Raw genomic sequence first — 26,662 nt, 5'->3', positions numbered from 1 at the left:
ATCCAAAACGTCATAAAAACGTCATAGTATAGTAAGGCATCAAAAACGTCATAAAAACGTCATAGTATAGTAAGGCATCAAAAACGTCATAAAAACGTCATAGTATAGTAAGGCATCCAAAACTTCATAAAAACGTCATAGTATAGTAAGGCATCAAAAATGTCATAAAAACATCATAGTATAGTAAGGCATCAAAAACGCCATAAAAACGTCATAAACACGTCATAGTATAGTAAGGCATCAAAAATGTCATAAAAACGTCATAGTATAGTAAGGCATCCAAAACGTCATAAAAACGTCATAGTATAGTAAGGCATCCAAAACGCCATAAAAACGTCATAAAAACGTCATAGTATAGTAAGGCATCCAAAACGTCATAAAAACGTCATAGTATAGTAAGGCATCAAAAATGTCATAAAAACGTCATAGTATAGTAAGGCATCCAAAATGTCATAAAAACGTCATAGTATAGTAAGGCATCAAAAACGTCATAAAAACGTCATAGTATAGTAAGGCATCAAAAACGTCATAAAAACGTCATAGTATAGTAAGGCATCAAAAACGTCATAAAAACGTCATAGTATAGTAAGGCATCAAAAATGTCATAAAAACGTCATAGTATAGTAAGGCATCCAAAACGTCATAAAAACGTCATAGTATAGTAAGGCATCCAAAACGCCATAAAAACGTCATAAAAACGTCATAAAAACGTCATAGTATAGTAAGGCATCAAAAACGCCATAAAAACGTCATAAAAACGTCATAGTATAGTAAGGCATCAAAAATGTCATAAAAACGTCATAGTATAGTAAGGCATCCAAAACGCCATAAAAACGTCATAAAAACGTCATAAAAACGTCATAGTATAGTAAGGCATCCAAAACGTCATAAAAACGTCATAAAAACGTCATAGTATAGTAAGGCATCCAAAACGTCATAAAAACGTCATAGTATAGTAAGGCATCAAAAACGTCATAAAAACGTCATAAAAACGTCATAGTATAGTAAGGCATCCAAAACGTCATAAAAACGTCATAGTATAGTAAGGCATCCAAAACGTCATAAAAACGTCATAGTATAGTAAGGCATCAAAAACGCCATAAAAACGTCATAAAAACGTCATAGTATAGTAAGGCATCAAAAACGTCATAAAAACGTCATAGTATAGTAAGGCATCCAAAACGTCATTAAAAACGTCATAGTATAGTAAGGCATCAAAAACGTCATAAAAACGTCATAGTATAGTAAGGCATCCAAAACTTCATAAAAACGTCATAGTATAGTAAGGCATCCAAAACGTCATAAAAACGTCATAGTATAGTAAGGCATCCAAAACTTCATAAAAACGTCATAGTATAGTAAGGCATCAAAAACGTCATAAAAACGTCATAGTATAGTAAGGCATCCAAAACTTCATAAAAACGTCATAGTATAGTAAGGCATCAAAAATGTCATAAAAACATCATAGTATAGTAAGGCATCAAAAACGCCATAAAAACGTCATAAAAACGTCATAGTATAGTAAGGCATCAAAAATGTCATAAAAACGTCATAGTATAGTAAGGCATCCAAAACGTCATAAAAACGTCATAGTATAGTAAGGCATCCAAAACGCCATAAAAACGTCATAAAAACGTCATAGTATAGTAAGGCATCCAAAACGTCATAAAAACGTCATAGTATAGTAAGGCATCCAAAATGTCATAAAAACGTCATAGTATAGTAAGGCATCAAAAACGTCATAAAAACGTCATAGTATAGTAAGGCATCAAAAACGTCATAAAAACGTCATAGTATAGTAAGGCATCAAAAACGTCATAAAAACGTCATAGTATAGTAAGGCATCAAAAATGTCATAAAAACGTCATAGTATAGTAAGGCATCCAAAACGTCATAAAAACGTCATAGTATAGTAAGGCATCAAAAACGTCATAAAAACGTCATAAAAACGTCATAGTATAGTAAGGCATCCAAAACGTCATAAAAACGTCATAGTATAGTAAGGCTTCCAAAACGTCATAAAAACGTCATAGTATAGTAAGGCATCCAAAACGTCATAAAAACGTCATAGTATAGTAAGGCATCAAAAACGCCATAAAAACGTCATAGTATAGTAAGGCATCCAAAACGTCATAAAAACGTCATAGTATAGTAAGGCATCCAAAACGTCATAAAAACGTCATAGTATAGTAAGGCATCAAAAACGCCATAAAAACGTCATAAAAACGTCATAGTATAGTAAGGCATCAAAAATGTCATAAAAACGTCATAGTATAGTAAGGCATCCAAAACGTCATTAAAAACGTCATAGTATAGTAAGGCATCCAAAACGCCATAAAAACGTCATAGTATAGTAAGGCATCAAAAACGTCATAAAAACGTCATAAAAACGTCATAGTATAGTAAGGCATCCAAAACGTCATCAAAAACGTCATAGTATAGTAAGGCATCCAAAACGCCATAAAAACGTCATAGTATAGTAAGGCATCAAAAACGTCGTAAAAACGTCATAGTATAGGTAAGTCATAAAAACGTCAAAAAACGTCACAGCATAGTGAGGTATCAAAAACATAAAAATGTCATAGTTTAGTTAGGCATCAAAAATATCAGAAAAACGTCATAGTATAGGTAAGGTATTAAAAACGTCATAGTACAGTAGGGTATCAAAACTGTCATTAAGGCGTCATAGTTTAGTGAAGAAATCAAAATTATTATAAATGTCATAGTATAGTAAGGCATCAAAAATATCAGAAAAATGTCAGAAATTAAACTCATACATTGATATATCCACTATTTCATGTGTATTCCGTCAACCTGCTTGTTAGCGTACAGGAGACAAAAGCCAGGGTCAGCTTGCTAGTTAACGCTAGCTACCACGGTTAAATAACGAGTTGATATTTCCCTGGTTACGTCAGATTCCAGTGTGATATTCTCACATGACGTGAGCCTTCAGATAGCCCCCCGCCCTTTCAGTCAATCAAATGCTAGCACGCCTAAATCAATTGTCTTTGACTAGTAGCCTGTTGGACAGAACATTGGAAAGATTTACTATGACTTCAAACACAGTGTGAACGAGTTCACTTAAATATTGATAGTATTCTGTCCTCCCAAATATTGGTAAGGACATGCCCCTACCATTCATATGCAAACCTATGTCCTTGATAGTAAGTCATAGTGTAGTAGGTCATAGTATATTAATTCATATTGTATTAAGTCATAGTATAATAAGCCATATTATAGTAAGTCATCCTATAGTCAGTGAGGTGTGCATGTATAATATATATATATATATGACTAAAGCTCAGCAGGTCTCACCTCTTCATGATGCCACTTCTCAAACTGAGAAAACAGAATATTCTCTGTGTCGTCACTGCTGCTGTTTTCTGTGGAGGGAGTCAGATATGTTTGTTAAGTAGAGAGTAGAGACACATCATGGTACAGACGGTTCTGCAGTGTCGAAATCCTGAACATCACTGACAGAACACAGCCCTCACTCTTCTCCTCCTCCCCAGTCCGTTTCAGGTCTTTCATTAAAAGACAAATACAGATGGGTGACATTTCCAAGCTATTTAGTATTCACACTCACTCCCACATGAATACACCTACCTCTCTCTCTCTCTCACACACACACACACACACACACACACACACACACACACACAAACAAACAGAATAATCATAATTATTTTTTGGTTTTAGTTGTAATGTGCTGGAACACAACAGATTGCGTTGCTACTGCAGCAGCAGCAGCACTCACTGCTAATTGAAACCAACAGGCAATAACCAGCTGTTTACTCCAGGCATTAAAAACTAATCCACAGCAGCAGGAGAGAACATTAAAGTGTGTGTGGAGGAGTCCACTAGTGGTATGGCTGCATATGTTGAGGTGATGAATGAACTGATGTGTTAACTAAATCTTAGATCAACTCTGTCATACAGTAACACTGGGTCAGACTGTAGTACCTCTTCTTCTGTGGATCAGCAGCAGCAGCTCTGCCAGCAGGATCCACAGCAGCCAGGCAGTCAGCCCTGAGGGAGACCAGGGACTGGGTAACAGCAGCGCCTGCTGAGCAGCACCCAGGAACACACACACCGCTGGGGGGAGAGAGGACCAGTCAACCACGTACTTCCTGTCTGATCTAATCCACAGTATGAACTGTGTCCTTAAACTTTATTCTACAGGTGATGATGAACCTGAGTGCAGTAAAGTTGAAGGTCTGACCTGACAAAATGCATTAGGATATTTTTTAGGATGGAAAATGTTTGAACTGTTGAATTGAATTACTGTTATGTCATCTAAAATAAAGTTTTCATAAATGCACTGTATTGTGTTTATTAGTGAACAAGACACATTAAAGTTTAATCAATATTATATATAAAAGTGATAGTTGAGGTCATTACTGATCCAGTCGGTGTTTAACCTGCAGTAGATTTAGAGAAGCAGCAGGAGCTGAGTGATGAGCTGCAGAGAAAAAAATGTTTTACACACTTAAATATCCAGAGAAGAAGAACTAATATCAGCTGAAGTGTCCCTTCACTTTCAATATTCTCACCTCTTTATCTTCAGTCAAACAGCACTTTATTTTGGAACCGTTTCTTTCAACCGTTGAACGACCGTATTCCTACACACAAGTGCAACTAACATCATTCCACAGGTTTAAATATGGTGCGACTTCCTGTCTAGAGAATAACTGTTCATGCTTCAGATGATTTGGTTTCTGTACACAGAATACAAGACAGTAGATTTTATGTAGATGGTTTATGTTAGACGGTTCATCTCGAGGGGTTTATCCTAAAGACTAAACTACAGGTATATATACACATGACTACAGCGACTCACTCTGACCAGCTGTTTGAGTCAGACAGAGCTAAGCGTGCGTGTGCTTGTGCGTAGGAATACAGTAGTCCAACAAGTTGAAAAATTGTTCCAAAGGAAAGATGTGTTTGATGGCAGATAAAGAGGTAAAAATATTCAAAATAAAATGACATTTATATCATACATTATTTTTTCCTGTTTGTATTTTTAAAGTGTGTAAAACGTTTCTCTGCAGCTCATCTCTCAGCTCCTGCTGCTTCTCTAAATCTATTGCAGATCAAACACTGACTGTGGATCACAACCTCACACCACCCCATCTACCACCTTCAATGAATGACTTCAATAATTTGATCTTACTGCTGATTTAATTAAAATTGTTTCTTACTTTATCAGCATTTCAGTCACTTTCACTCAAACAAACTAGTTTCTCCATAAACAATGAACTTACTTCAGTAAAGTCTCATCAGTGTTAGTGTGACTCTGATTTAGATCTAACTGTGAAGAATTCATTTTGACACAATCAGTGTATGAGCAGTCTGATGTAAGTCTACAGTGTGAGGTTCTGCTGGGACACTGGGATTATGTGTATTGAGAACAACTGAATTTTGCTCTGGTCACTTCATGGATATATAAACACGTCTTCGAGTCATGGTCCACACTGTGAGCAGTAGCAGCAGAAACACTGATCGTCTTACTGGAGAGTATCTGTGCAGCTGTGCCGGCTCCAGAGTGCAGCCAGCTGAAGATGATCCTCCTGCAGTGAAGAGACAGGACCTGGATCAGTTCACATGGATGGGTTTTCTCACAGATCAAATCCACTTACTGGAGACAGTGATGAGCGAGTCAGGGAGTTATTAAAATCCGGTCTGAGGTCTTACCTGGGGGACTCTGGCACCGGTCTGAGAACCGCCATAATTGGCTGGATGACACACAGAGCCATGACAGCGCAGCCTATGTAAGGGTGAGAGCCGGCACCCTGAGAGAGGAGGAAGCAGAGAGGAAGAGGAGCAGTGAATGATTTCAGTCTTCATCAATCGCCTCTATCAGGTGATCCTCAGACAGGTTGTTAACGAGCCGACAGGTGATCAGATAATTTGGTCAAACTGACACTGAACAGCTGATGATGCTGATAATCCCTCATCAGTTACAGTAAATACAGGAGGTCAGTGATCTGAAAACTGATGTTTACACACAACAGACCAACAATAAACTGATTCAGCAGGTTTCAATAGTTTGACTGTGTTTAAAGGGACAGACTGTGATTCAAGTCATTCATTCAATTAAAACAATTCAATGCATCTTCTTACTCATTTATGTTTTCCTGCTGGTTCTCTGTGTTTCAGTGTGTTATTGTTATTATATTACTATATCATTATTCCCATCAGCAGCAGCAGTGTCATTATATTCATCATTATTTTCATCATTTTATCAGCTGTTCCTCCACTGAGGTAACTAAAGCTCACCAGGTTTAACATCCTCTTTAATAACAGGCAGCAGAAAGAAAATATGCAAGTAAAATATAGAGATTTCATAACTGGCATGACATGGAAATACATGGATGTAATAATACCTGTGTGTGTGTGTGTGTGTGTGTGTGTGTGTGTGTATATATATATATATATATATATATATATATATATAAAAAAATGAATGTCTACACTCTCATGAGACTGATTTTCAGAGAGGCAGACTGCTGGAAATCTGTCCTCATGTTTAATTGGAAAGAGATCACTTAATGGAAACAGACCATTCACTATTGTGTTTTGCATCAGAGTGAGTGACGTCAGTGAATGTGCCTCAGTAAAAACTCCTGTGGTCACAAACACTTAACTCTGCAGGCAGACAGCGAGCACAGAACATCAGTCTGTCAGAAAAATCCTGATGTTTAAAGTCAATGTCTGAGCACCAGAAAACACTGACGTGGTTCTCCCTCACTCTGCCACGCTGACTCTCCTGAGACTGAGGTAGATGATACAAGTGATGTAAGTAGACACAGTGTCTACACACACAAACTTATATCATAAGTCTGTATTAAAGTGAGAGAGAGCAAACAGCTGAGCTACATTCCTCTGCCTCCAGTAACATGTAATTGTAATTCAACAGTAATTCATGATTCACAGGTGGCGGACTGAGTCGGTGCGTCCAGATGTTGTCACGGGGAAACACAGACACCTACAGGCCACTTGATATTAAAATTAGATTTAATGTGTTCATTGCTGCTGGGAATTTTTGTTTTTACAGAATAACAGTTATAATAATAATGATAATAATAATTAGTGGGGAAATACCAGGACTTGAATGAAGAGTGAGACGGAGTGAAATCATTCAGAAAGTGTTTTATTGTGTGACATGTTGTGATGTTGCAGCCTAAAAGACATCAGTCTGTCCTGTCTCTGAGCTCTGCAGTAGCTGCTTCCACCTGATATAGACAGGTGTGGTTCTATATGACCTGATATAGACAGCTGACTTTACCACAGGTGGACTCCAGTCAAGGTATACAGTAGAAACACCTCAGATGGAGGAACCTGAAGTGTCGTAGTAAAGTGTCTGAATACTTCTGTCAATGTGAGTTTTAAGTTTTTAATAGTATTAAAGTATTAAATAGTATTTGCTAAATGTCTTCACGTTGTCACTGTGGTCTATTGAGTGCAGACTGAAGAGGGGAAAATATTATCTCTTATGTTAACAGGCTGCAACACACCAACATGTAAAATCATCAGGGGTCTGAAGACTTTCTGAATGCTCTGTACATGAACTGTCATGTGATCATCTGAGCTCTTCTCTATAATCACAAATTAAGACTCTTGATCTTTTTCTTCACTTTCAGTGATGAGGTCTTTTACTCCTGAAGCTGAGCTCAGACTGGAGGAGGTTTGGTCTGATTTAATCCTGTCTCAGCCCTCAGCCCCCGGGAAATCTGGTCCTGGACCTGGTTCAGTTCTGATGTTCAGCCCAGATTATCTGGTGATGTGATAATCTGCTCACAGACTCATGGAGGCCGTCCTGATTAATATTAAACATGTGATATTTAGGAGTTCAAACCAGGACTCGTCTCTGACTTGACTCTTAGTATCATTCTTAACTCTAATTCTTACAAGTTTATTAAATGCAGGCTCATATTTCTCATCATTTAAATCTAAATTTCTTCCACTGATACCAAATGTAAAAGGCTGAACGTCTGGAATATTTCCATTTGATGATTGAAGCCATAAAAAAAAAAAAAAAAAAAAAAAAAAAAACACGTTTTGAATTTAAACTTCTTATAAAATGGAAAAACATTCATTTATAAATGTGAAGAACCACCTTCTCTCTCTGAGGAAAACTGAGTTGAATAAACTGGACGAAGAGGAAAGTAAAGTGAAGTATTAAATGATTGTCCCTGTAATGTTATTTTAATCTGACCTAATGGTTTATTTCATTTTATTTAGCTTTATTATATTTTGGTTCCCATTGCACCAAACTGTTCAAAGCTCTTAAAGTTTGAAAAACTGTGGACGGCCTTTTCCTGATGTACGTTGTGTAAATATAAACTGCTGCCCTACAATAAAGAATTTAAACATGTGAAGAACCTTAATTGAAATCTTAAGTGGATTTTTAAGAGTTCAGCAGGTGAATCTTTGCCTTGGTGTCTGTGTTGACACGTAGCAGTCAGACGTGTTGGACTTCATATCTGAACACTTCTTCTTTAAAGCTCAAACTTGATTTTAACTCTTTGAGCCTGACTCAGATTCTCCAGCCTGTGCTGCTGTTCCTGTCTCCACCTGCAGCAGCTCCACGTCCAACAGACTCATTATGTCTGAGCAGGTGGAGGAAGCTGCAGGTAGAGTAAGCTGCAGGTGGAGGAAGCTGCAGGTAGAGTAAGCTGCAGGTAGAGGAAGCTGCAGGTGGAGGAAGCTGCAGGTAGAGGAAGCTGCAGGTGGAGGAAGCTGCAGGTGGAGGAAGCTGCAGGTAGAGGAAGCTGCAGGTGGAGGAAGCTGCAGGTAGAGTGTTCAGAGGTACAGTCCTGACATCTAAAGCTTCTGTGGTGAGTCAGGATTCAACAGTGTGTGAATAATACTGGTGAGTCACACAAACACACAGTTAGCTACAGTGTTTAGACGATTCACAGCAGAAGAAGAAAATACAGGAAGAGAAAGTTTGACTTACTGAAGAAAAGATCAAAGATAATAATCATATCAATCACACACACACACACACACACACACACACACACACACACACACACACACACATCCGTCTGCTAGTCTCTGGTTCTGGTCTCAGACTCCTCCTCTGAGTCTGGGTCTGACTGAGGCTCAAACATGTGGCTGAGTCTCTCTGATGATTTCTCCTCTCACCATCTTGATGCTCTCTGCTCTTTCACCTGTCCACCTGGAGCCAGCAGGTGGTGGGCGGGGCTGATCCAGATTTCTCAACCAGGAAGTGAGAGGAGACGAGCTTCAGACCCAGTTTAATGTGTGAAACATGTTGAACTAAATATGAATCAGAGGATTTCACAGAGTTAAAACACGTCTGGAGGAACTTGAACATGCTGTGATACTGAACTAAGATGACTCATGTTTAACACATGTTAACCACAACATGTCAGCATTGTCAATGTGAGCATGTAGCATTTAGCTCAAAGCACTAGCTCACAGAGAAGTGCATCATTTGGAAATAAACATTTAGAGCTGAAACTACACAGGGTCAAATCAGCCACTGTGCTGCCCCCTGCTGGAAGCAGCTCCCAATGGATCCAATCATCTCTGCCCAACCGAAGATAAAAACTGCCTTCATTTAATCTTTTAATCCGGCACTTCAATTAGATATAATCTGCTTTACACTGTTTTATACTGTTTCCTCATTAATCTCCTCACTTCTATGTTATGCTTCTTTTGTTTGTGTTAAGCACATTCAGTCCTCTGAGTTTGAGGCTATACAGATGAATCTGTCTCGTCCTGCTGTGTCTCTAAAAGAACAAATAAGGTGTTTATCTAATGTCACACACACAGACTCAAACAGTGGAGACCGTCAGCATGTCGTTCACTGGCTGGAAAATCATGTGTGAATGCACCATTACAGCCGTACCAATGTACAGCCTGTAAAGCTTGTCCTGGGGGGGGGTCTTTAAAATGAAAAGGGCTCAGCCTCTTTCAAAGATAAACATACAGAGAAATATGAGGAGCTGCTGGATAACCACATTTTAGAGAGCAAAGCCGACATGTTGCTCTGAGAGACGCTCCACAGGAAACAGAGAAGAGTCTCTTTATCCCAGCAGGAGAATCTGCTGCTGCAAAGTTTCTACAAGTACACACACGTACACACACGTACACACACACACACACACACACACACACACACACACAGTCTGATCCATCAACACAAGAACAGGCCGTGACAACACAATGAGTTGTTGTTGTTGTGGGACTGACTCAAACACACAGCACCAGCTTCAGAGCCGGTGAGACAGATGGAGGGACAGGTGGACGAGCATGGAGGGGGTACACACACACACACACACACACACACACACACACACACACACACACACACACACACACACACACACACACACACACTTACCTCACTCCATCCCCTCCTGTATATGAAAGGCAGCGTGAAGGCCACACTAGTTAGGACCACAGCCAAGAGCATCATGGTCCGATGGATCTGCGGAGAGGGGGAGAGGGGGAGAGGGGGAGGGGCCTGATGAAGACTGGATCACTGGTGTCGTACTTCCAGGCCTGGGATTCAAACCCAGATCCATGTGATCATGACACTACACTACAGAGCCTGCTTCACTACATGCATTATAATAGCTCAGCTAATAGTTCTTCTTCTACAATAAGTGTATTACCAATATTATTATGATTATTGCTATTTTTATTTACAACAACAACAATTATAATACTTATTGTTGTTGTTTAGGCGTGATATTACAAAGCTGTGACAGGCCGGACACATCTGGAAACACTGTGGTTCGAACCAACGTTGGTCACCATGGAAACTGACCCCAGAGCAGCGAACTCAGAACCTGATTATTAAACTCATGGATTATTCAGTCGTGTCGAGACGTGTCGGTGTTCTCACCTGAAACCAGAGTCTTTGTCCCAGCACGGTGGTGTCAGGCCAGCAGTGTTTGTAGTGGCGAGCGACGAAGACGGCCGTGTTCACCGTCCACATCCAGACAGTCAGCATCAGCACACCTGCACACACAGCACAGGTGCTGGAGGAGTCTGTATCCATCCCTGGTCAGAACTGACGGGTTCAGATTTACTCTCACAGACACAGATGTAGATACGTAATGAGACGTGTTAGCGACCTCAGTGTGAGACAGTCTCATGACGCTCTGTGTGCAAACATAGAGTAATATATTACACCCGCTTGCTCTCACAGATGTTCACTTCCTGCCTGGAGTGATCATGTGTTTGTCCAGAGTGAAACCCAAACTCAACTCACCTGTTTCACCTGAGATCCTGCTAAACAACATGCTGACAACATGAGGTGGGTCACAGCTGAGACCGGGGTCCAACAAACACTGTGGCCTGATACTTAAAACTAAAAACATGTGACCCTGAAACAGTCATTAAATATAAAATAAAATCTTATGAACGAAGCCTCTGAATGAGGAGTGCTTGTTACTTCATTTACCTGATACTGCAATTAAATTAATTAAATTACGTTTATTAAGTTGAGCTTGAAAGTTCATCCTTGATCTGAGAAGCAGCAGCATGACCAATGAGTAAATGGATGAATGGATGAATAAGCATTTCATCCCCGCTACAGTTTAAGCTCTGCAGTATGTGTTGCTGTTTGTTGTGTGGTTTGTCAGCGTGGCAACGCAGCCTTCATCTTTACATCTATAGAGTCCAACACATGATCATATATATATATATATATATATATATGATATAATGTCCACAGACTACACAGGAACCATATGTAAGAAGGAGTTTGTAAACCCACCATGGACCTTGATGAGGAGCGGGGAGCGGGAGCCAATCAGATCCTCTGGACGTCCAGTGATCACCTTCTGATCGGTGGAGATGAGCGGCTGATGGTGGTGTCTGTGGATCAGACCTGAGGACAGAGTTTACAGCAGATTACACCTCTGTTCCAGCTGAAGAGGAAGTAACGTGAGCTATTCTCAGTGATGTGACTCAGTGGAAACACTCACCACCTGAGCACTGAACCTCACACTTCAAAGTGTTTCCATGACAACAACAGAACACAGCAGAACACAAGGAGTCACACTATGTGTGTGTGTGTGTGTGTGTATCAATATATATATATATATATATATATATATATATATATATATATATATATATATATATATATATATATACACATACATATACACACACACAAACACGTGTGACGTGACATTATAAAATAAAACTTGACATGAAATAAAAGTGATATTGGGGAAAAATAAACTTTGAAAAAGTAAGTTTGAAATAAAAAACATCAGGATCATTTTTCTAAGTTTGTTTTGTTTCATCTGTAAAAACATTTAACTTGTTGGCAAGTTATAAAACATTCCTGTTCTGTTTTAATCATTTATTAAATTATTTCACAGATTATTGTTTGATTTATATTTTCATGTAATTTTTTAATTATTAATTTAATATTGAACAATTCCTGCTGTCTTACCTCGGTGAGATCGACCATGAGCCAGAAACAGGAAGTAGCTCTGGTTTAAGTCGAACCTGTTCTGTAGGAGGATGTTTCTATGGAAACGACACTGGATGACCCCGTCTGCCAGTCTCCAGGCCCGACCCCACACAGCATCCTGGAGACACAGAGGACAAGACTCACAGCCACTGAAGAGGACGATGAAGATGGTGAAGATGAAGAGTGTGAGAGTGTACCTCTGTTTCCAGCTCAGGGGGGGTTCGTCCAGAGACGTGAGCAGCGCTGATGGAAACTCCGCCTCCATCACTGACACACAGATAAACGTCATCATCGCCCTGAAGGACAGAAACATTTATTTACATCTGCAGCTCGTTAACTTGTTTATTACTGTAACTGTTATTACTGTTACAACTGAACCTCTGCGCTTCACCCGCTGCGCAGCGACAGGTGGTGCTAGCATTAAAATGATCACACACATTTGAACACTGCTGGATGTCATCAAACGCACCACGAGTCTCGGTCTGGTGACGACATTACTAGTAAAACACTACATCACATGTGAGAGCAGTTCACACTCGCCTGTCGTGTTCTGGTCATTTGATTTTGTCTGACTGACCCGGTCTGAATCCTCCGCTCCGTCCCCTGCTCTGTGGTCAGTGGTAGTTAACAGGCTGATGACATTCAGCTCAGCTAACTGTTAGCTTCATCACATTTCCTTTCAAACACTGACCAGACGGGAGTCTTAAAACATAAACTGTGAAACTGCATCTGTTCACAGTGTCACTGTACAGTTGCTTTAATACAGAAAACAACACATATACACTTCTCACAGGGGGCTTTACGCTCACTCAGACAGTTTGACAAACACTAAGCACGACATTTAAATCCTGATATTTGATTTGCTCCACAGTTTGAGAAAGGCTCTGCACAGAACCAGGGAACAGCTGCATGAGTGGAGCCACTGCAGGTGGAGATTTATAATAAACACGTTCAACAGATATGTAAATGAACAACATGTTCTCAGTCTGTTAATACAAAGTGTTACTCAGTCACAATTGTGTTTCCTTCAGAGTTAATTAGCAGTTACAAATCAGTGGTATAATTTATCATTTTTCATTTCTAAGATATTAACACACTAAAGAATCTGTTTACATCACAAGAATAAACAAGAGAAGTTGTGTAGGTCAGGAAACTAATCAGCTGTGTTGTTCCCTGTGGTCTGAAGTCACCTGATGACAGGTGGTTATATAAATAAATGCTCTCTGACTGTCCACTGACTCCTGGAGGATGACCTTTGACCTCCTCCCTGTGGGTGATGTGAGCAGTTTCACAGACAGGTGTGAAGACATGGTTAGAGTGGCTCTGAGATGTGAAGCTAACAAACAGGAGCCGCCACTTCTTGGTGTTAAGTTAAAGAAATAAACTCACCATCCATTTATCCAGAGACAGAGCGAAGGACACGTAACCCTCCGCTGGACCACTGACTTCAAACATCACGCTCCGTCCTGCTCCATCCGCGGTGAAGGACAGGAAGAAACAGTGGGGGTCTGACTCTGGGTGACAGCCCACTGGGTCTCTGAGGCAGGACTTACTGAGGCCACACCCCCCCGAGCTAAACTGAGGAGGAGCAAGAGAAAAGGTGAGATTCTGGATAACGTGTGAGGTCAGAGGTCAGCTGCACTGAACACCTTAAGGTAAGATTTTCCTTCTGAGTTAAAGTTTCCTTAAAATAAAATCTGTTGCAGAGAACATCCTTAAGTCTTCTCCCTAAGGATTCCTTAATATATTCACTTAAGTATTTAAGGTTTCTCCTGATCTCAGTCTGATACTTAAGGAAACACTTAAAGTCATTAAACTGTAAAAGACCTTAGAGACCGAACTAAAGAGAAACCTTCAGGTTCCTCTGATCGTCTCTGAACTCAACATGTCTGAGTTCATGGTGAGAGATGAAGAGGAGGAACGTCCCAACAAGAGTTAGAACCTGATGGAGCCTCAACCAGAGGAATGCATTTCTGTGAGACGATACAGGTGAGATGTAAATGCCAGAAAACAAACAGTCTCCATGGAAACTGTAGAATTCTACTGCTGTAAAACCTCTGTCACTGCTGTAAATGCCTTAATATTCTTCCTTATCAAAGGAAACCTTTTAGGAGATGTTGTGCAACACCCTTAAGTACCTCCCTCAGCTGAGGAGAAATTACACCTTAAGTGTCAGACTTAAGTAGAAAACTTAAGGTTTTTTGTGCAACTGGCCCCTGGGTTTTATCTAGAGTGACAGGGACGTAGTTTCTGCAAAGATGTGATGGATGATTTAAAAGCTGTGTGCACCACAAACTGAACTCCATCCACCTGGGTCCAGGTAGACACCTCGGAGACAGAGGTTTCTGAACCCGGACAGGTAAAATCCTGATGATGTGCAGGAGCAGATGGACAGAGGGAAGCTTACGTCCATTTTGAGGCTGTATTTTGGATTATTTCGTCTTGTATTTGATCATATCAAACAGTTTCAGTAGGTGAGCTCTCCAATCATGATGTGATGGCGTCAGACACTGACCGGTGAGGACAGAGCAGCAGGGCTGGTGGTTTGAGCGGGAACAGGGGTGTGTGGAGCCACGGTGTGTGGAGCCACGGTGGGCGGAGCCACGGTGTGTGGAGCCACGGTGGGTGGAGCCACGGTGGCCGGAGCCACGGTGTGTGGAGCCACGGTGGGCGGAGCAGCGGTGGCTCCTCTCAGAGACACCACAGGACCTGCAATCCTCACCCAGTACACCTCATAGTCATGCACCACCGTCACACTGCAACAACAAATCAAACACACCTTCAGATACGCAGCTGTTCTGCTGCATGTAGGACAACCCTGTGTGTGTGTGTGTGTGTGTGTCTGTATTTCAGTGACATCATCAGTGACATCATACACAGTGTGATGCGTACTCACAGGAACTGGACTCTCTGTGGGGGGGCGTCTGGAGGCTCCCACACAGCCTGGACCTGAGTCTTCTTTGTGCCTCCATTGTGGCTCAGTCCAGATCCCTAAACACACACACACACACACACACACACACACACACACACACACACACACACACACACACACACACACACACACACTATTATTAACATGTCAATCAGAGAGTGGTGAGACTGTGGCGTTGTACTGAACCTCCTGTTCACCTCATAATTATTATTTACTGTGTTCAGGTATGTGTGTGTGTGTGTGTGTGTGTGTGTGTGTGTGTGTGAGGCTGCAGCCTGACATTATTTTTTTCAGGTCATTTTGCCTTGAAAAGCGTGGCGTGTGTAAATAAAATGATTGTTTCTAATTCATCACGTGTTCATATCGCCATGACGATGAAGATAAGATTTATCACAAGTTTGAGGTTTACCTGAGTGTGGCCACACTGCAGCAGCTGGGACTGACGAGGGTCAGTCAGGATGAAGAATCCCACTGCAGGCAGGTCCAGTTTCCCAGCATCCCGAGCTTCTATCAGGAAGCCCCTGAAGAATGTGTGGTCAGCAGAGGAGGAGGAGGAGGAGGAGGAGGAAGAGGAGGAGGAGGGGGCCACTCTCAAAGTCACTGTGGATGAAGAACAGGGAGGTGAGGAGATGATGTGTCACCACACCTGTAAGTGAGGTTGAACAGCTCACCTGTGATGTTGTCCCCAGGCCTGAAGGTGGGTTTGTCCACAGTGATGCTGTAGGGAGGCGGGTCTGGACTGGGCTCGTACCCATGCTGAGGCGTCATGTCTCCACAGGCTACACCCACCTTCCCGTTACTGAACCCTGCGACCGGCTCCACAGTCCCGGTGAGCACCGTGAGCACAGGCAGCAGGAGGAAGCAGCAGCACATGATGCTGCAGTGGAAACACAGGAAGAGACTGGATCAGATACTTGACCCTTGACCCTGACATGTCCTCTCCTCTGAGACCGTGTCTGTCCTCACCAGGACACAACACACTGGCTGTTGAACTGACTGTTCAATCAACAATAAGATTTCATTTTGGTGTTGCAGTCTTCCTACAGTACTTCCTCTCTACACATTAACTGGGTCATATGGACCCCAACACAGAGGACACTACATACCGCTGTATGAGCCGAGGTGTGACCCTCTACTTTCATTAAAAATATATCATGTCAACTTTCTTGTGCAGTTTAATTAAAACAAAGTTTTACATGTCACGTTTTTGTCTGGTCATGTTCCTGAAGCAGCTGACGTGAGTCAACATTTTCACTTCAACACTGACTTCAGCTTTTCCAATTCTGCCACTGTCACACTTTGACCTGCAAGATTTTTATTTGCTTCTGCATTTCAGCAGTTTTTGCTTTTACATATCAGCTGTTTTTTAGTCTTTTTCAGAATAACTTCTGCAGTTTCCTTCCTGTGTTCACACAGTTTCTTCCTTTCTAGTCATTTAAGATGAGATGAGTTCAGTCTGCTTCGCTGCCTGAGATATGTAGAGCTGTCTCTTCTTCTCTATTCTGTCAGAAAGTCTCTCTGAGTTTTGCATCTTTGCTCTTAATATTACAAGTCTAGCATAGTATTGGAAGAATAGTGTTATTAATGCTGCACATATTCCCCTGTGGAACAGACTTCTGTCTTTCAGTTGAAGGACCTGTCGACTCCTCAGGTGTGAAGTTTCATTAATTAATTAGAAAGTTTGTGGGACAGTTGGTTCTATAAAGAGTTGCTGACAGAATTACAGCTGACAAACACAAAAATCTTCTTTACATATAACTCATAGTGTGTGCTACACACACACAGATGAGTTACAGATTATATAACACGACCCAGAAAAGACAGGAACAATATCATCACATTAACACATGTAGGAAAGGAGAAGAACAGCTGATTCACTGTCTGACTGTATCTGTGGACAGAGGCCGAACTCACCCAGTGTAATCAGTCTCCTGCAGATCAACAGACTCACTCAGATAATGAACCTCCAGACCAGAGGGGCGTCACTGAAACAAGAACAAACACATGATCATTAGTTTTTATTAAGACAGAAAATCAAAGAGAATTGAACAATAAAAAGTCTGGTTATATCTGCTGTTATTGAACTGTACTACACTTCTGTTCCAGAGTCTCAGTCTGACCCTTCACTCTGTGACGACCCTCTGTGCTCGGACACAATGAAGCAAGTGGAACAAGACTCATCTTCTTCCGTCATATGAACCGTGATGTGACCGTCTGTCTCACAGCTCAGACACTTGTTGAACAAAGTCTTACCTCCACCCGGTGCTGCTGCTGTCTGTGTCTCCACCCTCAGCGCAGACTGTGTCCTCCTCACAGGGCAGGGCTTCTGCTGCCTTCACTTCCTGTGGAAGAAAATCAGACATGTGAGTTCTCTACTGTGAAACACACTTTACCTTACATTAGGATTCTTCTTCTCTTCCAAACATGATCATCATTTATCTAGAAATAGTGTCCGTCATTTTTCACTTTATTCAGCCAGTTTATCCCAGTGAGACTATAAATGACCTTTAGTTTAATTTTATTTCTGTAGCTCAGACTGAACCAGTCAATATGTTTCATCATAAATGTTTCTGTCAGCGACCTGGAGACTCAGTTTACACGTTTATTCTTCATCTGTTAGAGAATTATTCAGTTGTTCCCAGAGCACACAGTCTCAGCTGATAGCAGACACACACATATATAGACTATATACACTATAAATATTACACAATGAATGTATGTATGAAGCAGTGAGTCATTCATCCTGATCACTGTTACATCTATTCTAGTTTGTAGTACCAGTGAACCACCAGCAGGAGGAGGTATTGCCGTGTGGATGACGACACTGATGCACTGAGGGAAGAAGAATACTCACCGAGCACTTTATTAGGAACACCTGAGCCCCTGCTTATTCGTGCAGTTATCGGCCAATCGTGTGTCAGCGCCAGGTCAAGGTGAGGAGCTCCAGTTCATGAGGAAACATGTGACCTCAGTGACTCTGAGCTTCATGACTTTCACTCACAACAGCCTCTAGAGTTTTTACTCAGGGTCAGAGGTCAGGGGAGAATGGACACACATGTATTTAGATTCATTTAACTCTGGGTTTGATCAACAAATACAATAAAAACTTTGGCAACATTAGAAGTTGTGTTTTCTCTGTTAAATTAAATGAATTATGCACATTGTCATTTAAAATGCATCTTTCTATGAGCAGCGGATCATCAGAACCAGACTCACCGGACTGAGCACACAGAGAGAAGAAGGTCTGATCTGGTTCAGACTCACAGTCAAACACTTTCAACTTCAATCATCAGCAACAGGCAGGGGGTGAAACTGGGGGAGGCAGGTCAGGGGTCAGGTGGGTGGTCAGGTGACTACAGAGACAGGAACCGGTGAACAGGTGGGGACAGAAGTGACAGAACATGTTAATGATGCTCAGGATTAAATAAATGATAGAATCACTAGGACTTAAATTTACTGTAATGTAAACACACATTTATAATATTTGTTTTTAAAGCACGTTGAAGGAACCAGCCTCAAGCTGCTTCATCTATAACTTTAAGTCATTCTGTGCAGAGCTGTTGTTCTAACATTTTATCAATCTGCATTTACTTTGTCCTTGAGTTCCATGAGTTCATGTTTCTAAATGAGAGATGAAGTTAAACTGTGTTACACCTAAAGAAGGTGAATCAGAGAGGGAGGTGTGTGTTGATGGCCCAGTGGTGTCTGGGTAAAAAGACACTTACAGACTAATAAAGACGAACCCCAAGCGTGTTGTCTCCTCGGTGGTCAGCCATAACAATGCTCTGCTGCCCTCTTGTGGCACAGGGCGTCACCTACACCTCCACAGCAGCTATTACACTCCATCTGTTGTTGGTGTTTCCCTGGCAACTATCTTGTGTTACCTGGTGCAGGTGAGAAGGAGCCGAAGCAAACAACAGAGCAGAGGAGCAGCAGAGAGGACGAACATGAACAGCCTCTTCTCCAGGTAAGTCGTTATCCAGAGACAAGACAACATGGAGGCTGTTTCACCTGGAGGACACTCACACCTGGCTAATGCTAACGCTAACCCACCAACACAACACGTCCCACTGCCATTGTTCTCTGTTGACTTGCTGTGGCAGGGACGTGCAGGTGAAGAGCATGGAGCAGACAGTCAAACATGCTGAGAAGTACCTGGGTGAGGTCTGCCACCTGCTGGGCTCCTACACCAGGAAGACGGCCAAGCTGAGAGACAAGGCCGACCTGCTGGTGGCTCAGCTCTTTGACCTGTCCGGCACAGAGGACCGGGAGGTCCAGCTCGGCCTCAAAAACCTGGCAGAGGATCTTGCCATGGTTCAGGACTACAGGCAGGCTCAGGTCAGGGACTGTGGTGCTGTGGTTCATCAGACTCTTCATCAGGTGGTTTCTGTCGTGACGAACTCTTGGTTGTTGCAGGTAGAGAGACTGGAGACGAGGGTAGTGGCTCCTCTGAAGGCCTACGGAGACATCATCAAGAACAAAAGGGTGAGTTTGATGAGGATGTGTGACAGTGATACCGATGTCAGCTGATCACCATACCGGTCTAAATATAACAAAGAAAGAGAAGACGACCTTCATCCACCAAGCTTCTTTTTCTCATAAAATTCAAACAATTGTATTAATGTGAAGTTTTACCTTATTTGAGGTTTTGTTTAGCTACATACAAGAAACATGTCCGTCACAGACTTGCAGTAGGATTTTAACCTCCGAGGTTTCAACACAAAAACATTTTATTTCAGGTTTTAGTCTTTGGGCTTGAATAAAGAAAAGTTTTCGATCTTGGACAAAACATCTCATTTCAAACTTTAGACTTGAGTCCAGTGTTTCAGATGGTTCATGTCCATGTCAGTACAGTACAGACCGAAAGTGTCCGGATAATCATTAGAGCCAACGTCCTTCTCCAAAGAAACCAAAACCAAAAGATCAGTCATGTACAGCAGGTGTTACAGACACTACGATGCTGACACTCTGAGGACAGTGACCTCTGACCTCTGACCGGCTGCTGTTCTGTCGTTCTGTTCTGTTCTTCTTGTTCCTGTTGTTTTGTTTATTTTTGTTCTGTTGTTGGTTATTCTGATGTTTTGTTGCTGTTCTTCTGTTGTTATTTGTTGTTGTTCTTCTGTTGTTGTTTTGTTTGTTGTGTTGTTGTTGTTGTTGTTCTGTACTGTCTAAGCTGACAGCGTGTCCCCCCCAGGCCGACGTGAAGAAGTTCAGCAGTGATCTGAGCAGAGAGCTGAAGGAGCTGCAGACCCTGGAGAAGATCCGACTGAGGAACCCAGCAGATCGACAGAGCATCGTATCCTTCACTCACTCAGCTGACTCCTGACTGTGACCGAGCTCAGTGAACCAATCAGAGCTCAGTGAACCAATCAGAGCTCAGTGAACCAATCAGAGCTCAGTCAGGACAAACACCACCTTTCAAAGACACCGAGTCTGACAGAAGTGATGAACTAAAGTTCACACTTGATCCTCCACTATTTCCTGTTGGTTTTATTCCATGTCTTCCTTTAGTTCCACTGTCCTGACACTGTTTCTGGTGTTTGATTACTTCCCTGCAGACTGAGCTTTCCCCTCTGATTTTGAAAACGTTAATATTAGTATCTACATATTCATGTGGACTTGTCGGTATAATGGCGCCATGAGAAGGAAGATCAGGTGGCGTTCACCTCCTGAAGGTGAGAACAGTGAGATAGATATTTGTACTACATTTTATGTAAGTGTACATGTGTTTTTAATATACGTATTTGGTTTAAATACTGGTTAAGATATACTTTATTACCTGATTAATGTTAATATTCATAAAGTGACTAATTTACCATTTATGCAGAATGACATTTTCCTGACAAGAACTTTCAGTCTCAGGTAACGTAAATGATTCTCTGATTATCTCATGAACATCATCATCATGTGATCAACACTTCACACACACAGTGAGCTGGAGCTTCGTTACTGAGTCTGTTAATTGACAGGCAGAGGTCAACGCTCAGAAGGCTTCAAACAACGCCCAGCGCTGCGTCAGACAGCTGGAGGAGACCATCACTGACTTCCAGAGACAGAAACTGGAGGATATCAAAGTCAGACACACACACACACACAGACAGACAGACAGACACAGACAGACACAGACACACACAGACACACACAGACACACACACACACAGACACACACACAGACACAGACACACACACACACACACACACACACACACACACACACACACACACACACACACACACACACACACACACCGTGTACACAGACAGACAGACAGACACACACACACAGACACACGGTGTACACACACAGACACACAGACACACAGACACACACACACACACAGACACACAGACACACACAGACACACACAGACACACACACACACACACACACACACACACACACACACACACACACACACACACACACACACACACACACACACACACACACACACACACACACACCCCCTCCAGCAGGTAAAGCATCATTTTCTCTGTGTTTCTGTCAGAGGATTTTCACGGACTTCGTCACAGTGGAGATGCTCTTCCACGCTAAAGCTCTGGAGGTCTACACACACACACACCACAACCTGGAGGCCATGAACATCGAAAAGGATCTGGAGGTATTTAATGCCAATGATACGACGTGTGTTTACTGATGTAACTGTGGAGATAAACCCACTGCAGCCTCACTGTGGCTGTGGGACAGCTGCCAGCTGTGTCAGACAGACAGAGGTCTGCATCTCACCTGTAGTGGAGCTCGCAGCAGAGAGACAGCAGAAGAAGAAGCCACAGCACCTGGACAGATGGGAGGGAGGAAAGGAGCGTTAGATTTATGGGCTCAATGGTCACACAGCCAACACTTTTCTCTACTGTGCCTTTATTTTCCACGTCAGTCTCTGCACAAAATGTGGAGACTGATCAGAAGAAATGTTTCTATGCCTCATGAAACAGAATCAGCCTCCGATACTGAAACTGCTTAAATCAAACAGTTACATAGAAAACAGATTTACTGTCTTATTCTTATTATTATAACCGTCTGATGAAAATCCAGAGTTTCACCTCGTTAACGTCCACATGATGTTTTTATATAACACAGACTCATGATGATGAAATAACCATCAACTCCATGACTGAGTGTTTCCACCTTGACCTGCAGTGAACCAATCACAGTCTCATAAACACAGATTCAGGGTTTCATACATCACAGACCTGAGGAACCAATCCTGTCAGAGAGAGTTAGCATTAGCACAACTGCTAACACTGTGCCAGCCACTGCCAGTTACAAGCTAACAAACAACATCATCAAATAAAAGATGCTAACTGTGCTAACGGTTCTGATCCGTCTGCTAGTCTCTGGTTCTGGTCTCAGACTCCTCCTCTGAGTCTGGGTCTGACTGAGGCTCAAACATGTGGCTGAGTCTCTCTGATGTTTCCTCCTCTCACCATCTTGATGCTCTCTGCTCTTTCACCTGGAGCCAGCAGGTGGTGGGCGGGGCTCAAGGCCTGATCCAGGTTCATCAACCAGGAAGTGAGAGGAGACGAGCTTCAGACCCAGTTTAATGTGTGAAAACATGTTGAACTAAATATGAATCAGAGCAGAAGATTTTTAAAACACGTCTGGAGGAACTTTGACACAGAATTATTTCTTGAACTCAAACAGCAGAAATCATAGAAAACCACTGTAACACTGTCGACTCAACCATCAGCCAGTCACTCCTGAATCAACAACTCTCACTCACTGGGATGTTTACACTGTCAATAAACTGTTTATAATAAATCTACTGAAATGTAAAAACAGTCATCAGCTGATAATGATCCTTTCAAAGGATTTAAAATCTTGACAGTGTCTCCATCTCCCTGTGTCCAGCTGTTCAGTGGACGGTTCAGGATGTCTGATCACCTGGCCGGGCGTCTGGATTCCTCTCTGACCACCCCCCCCCCTCCCCTCATGAGCCACTACCTGAGCCTCCCTGTGGCCTCCCCCAAAGGCCAAAGCCTCAGGTCAACGCTGACTCCTACCAACAGGCAGCCACACAACCAGCTCCCAGACAAGGCCAGGAGGGTGAGCCCTCACCTGTGTTACCATAGCAACTGTGCAAAAATGTTTGTTAAAGCCGTCATTCATGAACCTGACAGTTCTCACCTTACTCCATTTACAGTCTCGCAGCACCTTACAACGGCAGAGAGGCATGGAGGAGGAGGAGGAGGAGGAGGAAGAAGAAGAAGAGCAAGAGGAGGAAGAGGAGGAGATGTATGAGTCAGAGACAGAGGAGGGTCAGAACATCAGCAGACAGTCTTATGCTGCTCAATACGCTCAGATGCACAGATGGCAGAAGTAACAGCCTGTGCACAGAAACACACACGCACACACGCACACACACGCACACGCACGCACGCACACACACACACACACACACACACACACACACACACACACACACACACACGCTCCTGTGTTGTAGAATAGATACACTGATGACAGCTTCATGTGTTTCTATCAGCACGTTTTCATTATAGCTGTGAAGCTTTTATAATATTAATGATGTGACACTGAACATATTAATCAGCTTATTTTCTCTGCTGCAGGAGTCACTTAGCAGAACAACGTTCAGACACCAGAAGGAAAATGTTCCGTTCAAAAAGTGTCAAAATGTTTTTTTTAATTTATCTTTATTTAAATGTTGATGCTCCGTTTCCTTTTGATTCATGAACTTAAACATTTGAAAGAAATTAAACAGTAATTGTGGGAACCCTTCTACTTTTGTTTTTAACTCATTAGTGAATCTCAGTTGACTTGTACATGAGGTTAAAATAAGATAAAATAAGAAAATATTCCACAAAATAAACTAAATAAACTCTGGATGTAAATGTGAGTCTAGAAATGTCTGAAGGTGAAGAGATCCATGAGAAAATTAAATCAGAACAGGACGACTCTGAGCTGAAGTGTTTATAAACTGTGACAAACTGGAGTTCATAGAGTCATGGGAGAGATAAACAGTGGTATTGTATTATATATAGTGGTAACAGTGGATATAAATAATAGTCAACTGGCTTTGGTCGGGCCTTCCTGCCCAGGCCGAGTAGTTTCTGCACATGAATCCAGCTCTGGAAGGAAACAGCCGTGGACTGAACGTGCACAATAGGGGAAAAACAAAAGTAAAGGGCAAAGGTATTATTTTAGCATTTCATTAATTTCTCTTTATATTTCCACATTTTGTATTTTCTTATTTATTCTTTTATTTATATTTCCACATTTTCTAATTCTTTTACATTTTTCACAACACTCCTATGACTCTATTAATTACTTACAGTTTTGTAGTTTGTACATTGATCACTGATCTTTTTTTTTTTTTTTTTTTTTTTTTATAAAGTTTTTATGTTCATGAAATAAAAAGAAACTTTTCATTAACATTAAAATAAAAGTTAATTTTTATGTCTATTTTCTGCTGGAGTTTTACTCACTTTTCAAAAACCAACAAAGGACGTAATTTCAGAAGGTGTATATTTACCTGTATGTTAGTGAGGTGCTGGCTCACACACACACATCTGTGTTTCAGGGAGATAAAGGTCAGGAAGCTCGGACATGACACCCGGGTGAACTCCCTGTAACTCTCTACTCCTGTTGTGACGTCTTATAAAGAACACACACCTGTCACCTGTCACGGTCCAGCGCGGTGCTGTTACACCAAACACCTCCGTCTGAGACTGCGCAGATCAATCTCGTTATCAGCTAACGCTAACTAGCACTAGCCAGCTAGCTTGGTTAGCAAGGTGCATCGTAATTCACCGTGACTGTGATTGATGATATTAACAGGGATGATCATTTTAGCTGGTGAAGAACAGGCGTAAACAAAATGTACTCACCGGGAAAATGAGTCTTTAGCGGAACTGAACAAGACAAACAACAAGTCAGAGCTAACGTAGATGTCCGGACAAGATGGCGCCCGCGACACACGTTTTTATTCTGCTGAGCGGTGTTTCGGATTTCTATCCCTTACTTTCGACATTTGACAGAGTCTTAATCTCCCAGCCTCTTAAAATACTGGCTCAGCGTCAGGGCTGTGATAATAACAGCTACTTCATGGATCCTCAACTCTCATCAACATGAAGGCGAAACGATAAGAGAAGGAGCCTGTTGTCCAGAGAGAAGGAGGATTTCTGGAGTGACTTTAAATGCTCACTCTGCACCTGCTGCACCTGCTGCACCTGCTGCACCTGCTGCACCTGCTGCACCTGCTGCAGCTACTGATGCTAACACTGAGCACAACTACGCTTCCTCTGGGTCACATGCTTGTAATCATGATGCTGATCACGTGCCCCTGATACACCTGCTCAGCCAGACAAACAAAACAAGGAGCAGAGAAATCTTTAGCAGACAAACAAAACAACATTGTTGCCGCTGTTAATGTGTGTGCAGATAATCTGGAGGCATGATGCAGTAAATACTGAAGCACTGAAGCCCTGGAATATATATATATATATATATATATATATATATATATATATATATATATATATATAAAAAATGTATTTATCTTGTTTACTTATTTTATTAGTTATTTGGCCTCCTAGTTATTGATTTGTGGTCACTTGACTCTATATTGCACTTTGCTCTCAAAACTGTTCATGTGATTCGGCAGAACTACTACAGACGTTTGAAGATTACTTACTTTCATAAACAGATGCTTCTTTCCTGGTCTTTGATTTACAAACATAACTTTTCCCCACACAGATATTACATATGGAACAATAAACACATCGTATACAGAAAAAAATCTTTATTTTACCCCTTTTGGTTTTCTCACAACATACTGTTAGTTCGTCAATTGTTTAATCAAGATGGATCACTAATGTCATATGAAGAATTTATTTCGATATATAGCATCTTAATCCCTATTAATGAATTTAATACTGTTATAAATGCAATCCCTGATGGAGTAATTATGTTATAAAAAAATACAGCAGGACACAATCCAACTTTAATACCGACTGATCCATCCAAACTTGAAATTGGTCAAATTTGTTTCTCATCAACACAAAATAATAATCATCGTATACGTTCTTTATTTCAAAAAGATGTCGTATCAATTCCTTATGTGGTATCTTATTGGAACTCCTTAATTGGAAAAAATTGGAATTTGTCAGCCAAATCTTTGATAAACAATAAAGTAAAAGAAGTATCCTTTAAATTGATTCATAGATTTTACCCAACAAAAAAAAATTTTCTACAACGATTCAAAAGAGAGATTGAT

General features: G+C 41.5%; 2 protein-coding genes across 6 annotated transcripts in view; one reads left to right on the top strand and one right to left on the bottom strand.

The window, feature by feature from the left end:
- The window catches only part of frrs1b (ferric-chelate reductase 1b), a 43,854-nt gene extending 24,187 nt beyond the window's left edge, over positions 1 to 19,667 (bottom strand). Inside the window, exons 1-19 of one of the 5 annotated variants that reach the window (XM_056364724.1) lie at positions 19,133 to 19,281; positions 18,262 to 18,760; positions 17,661 to 17,749; positions 17,322 to 17,392; positions 16,079 to 16,284; positions 15,817 to 16,007; positions 15,369 to 15,463; positions 15,158 to 15,228; positions 14,988 to 15,097; positions 13,862 to 14,050; positions 12,670 to 12,768; positions 12,452 to 12,590; positions 11,762 to 11,875; positions 10,886 to 11,001; positions 10,379 to 10,465; positions 5,695 to 5,792; positions 5,512 to 5,570; positions 3,964 to 4,095; positions 3,316 to 3,383 (exon numbers count right to left, since the gene is read on the bottom strand). In XM_056364724.1, the coding sequence (XP_056220699.1) occupies positions 3,316 to 3,383; positions 3,964 to 4,095; positions 5,512 to 5,570; positions 5,695 to 5,792; positions 10,379 to 10,465; positions 10,886 to 11,001; positions 11,762 to 11,875; positions 12,452 to 12,590; positions 12,670 to 12,768; positions 13,862 to 14,050; positions 14,988 to 15,097; positions 15,158 to 15,228; positions 15,369 to 15,463; positions 15,817 to 16,007; positions 16,079 to 16,280 (1,770 nt within the window). In that variant the 5' untranslated portion in view covers positions 16,281 to 16,284; positions 17,322 to 17,392; positions 17,661 to 17,749; positions 18,262 to 18,760; positions 19,133 to 19,281. Of the gene's footprint in view, positions 1 to 3,315; positions 3,384 to 3,963; positions 4,096 to 5,511; positions 5,571 to 5,694; positions 5,793 to 10,378; positions 10,466 to 10,885; positions 11,002 to 11,761; positions 11,876 to 12,451; positions 12,591 to 12,669; positions 12,769 to 13,861; positions 14,051 to 14,987; positions 15,229 to 15,368; positions 15,464 to 15,816; positions 16,008 to 16,078; positions 16,285 to 17,321; positions 17,393 to 17,500; positions 17,583 to 17,660; positions 17,750 to 18,261; positions 18,761 to 19,132; positions 19,282 to 19,562 lie in introns of those variants that run through there. The other 4 variants (XM_056364720.1, XM_056364719.1, XM_056364722.1 and 1 more) reach the window with 4 other exon arrangements.
- Positions 19,311 to 24,898, top strand: LOC130161430 (CBY1-interacting BAR domain-containing protein 2-like). The gene is given in 8 exon segments (XM_056364726.1): positions 19,311 to 19,374; positions 19,511 to 19,745; positions 19,824 to 19,892; positions 20,602 to 20,703; positions 21,362 to 21,481; positions 21,917 to 22,030; positions 23,278 to 23,472; positions 23,570 to 24,898. Coding segments are annotated over 8 exon segments (1,035 nt in total). The 5' UTR covers positions 19,311 to 19,354; the 3' UTR covers positions 23,750 to 24,898.
- Positions 24,899 to 26,662: the final 1,764 nt, after the last annotated feature.

This window comes from Seriola aureovittata, chromosome 20, assembly GCF_021018895.1.
Source record: "Seriola aureovittata isolate HTS-2021-v1 ecotype China chromosome 20, ASM2101889v1, whole genome shotgun sequence".
Lineage (NCBI taxonomy): Eukaryota > Metazoa > Chordata > Actinopteri > Carangiformes > Carangidae > Seriola > Seriola aureovittata.
Note: the sequence above shows the minus strand (reverse complement) of the source record. Positions and strands in the feature narration are given on the sequence as shown.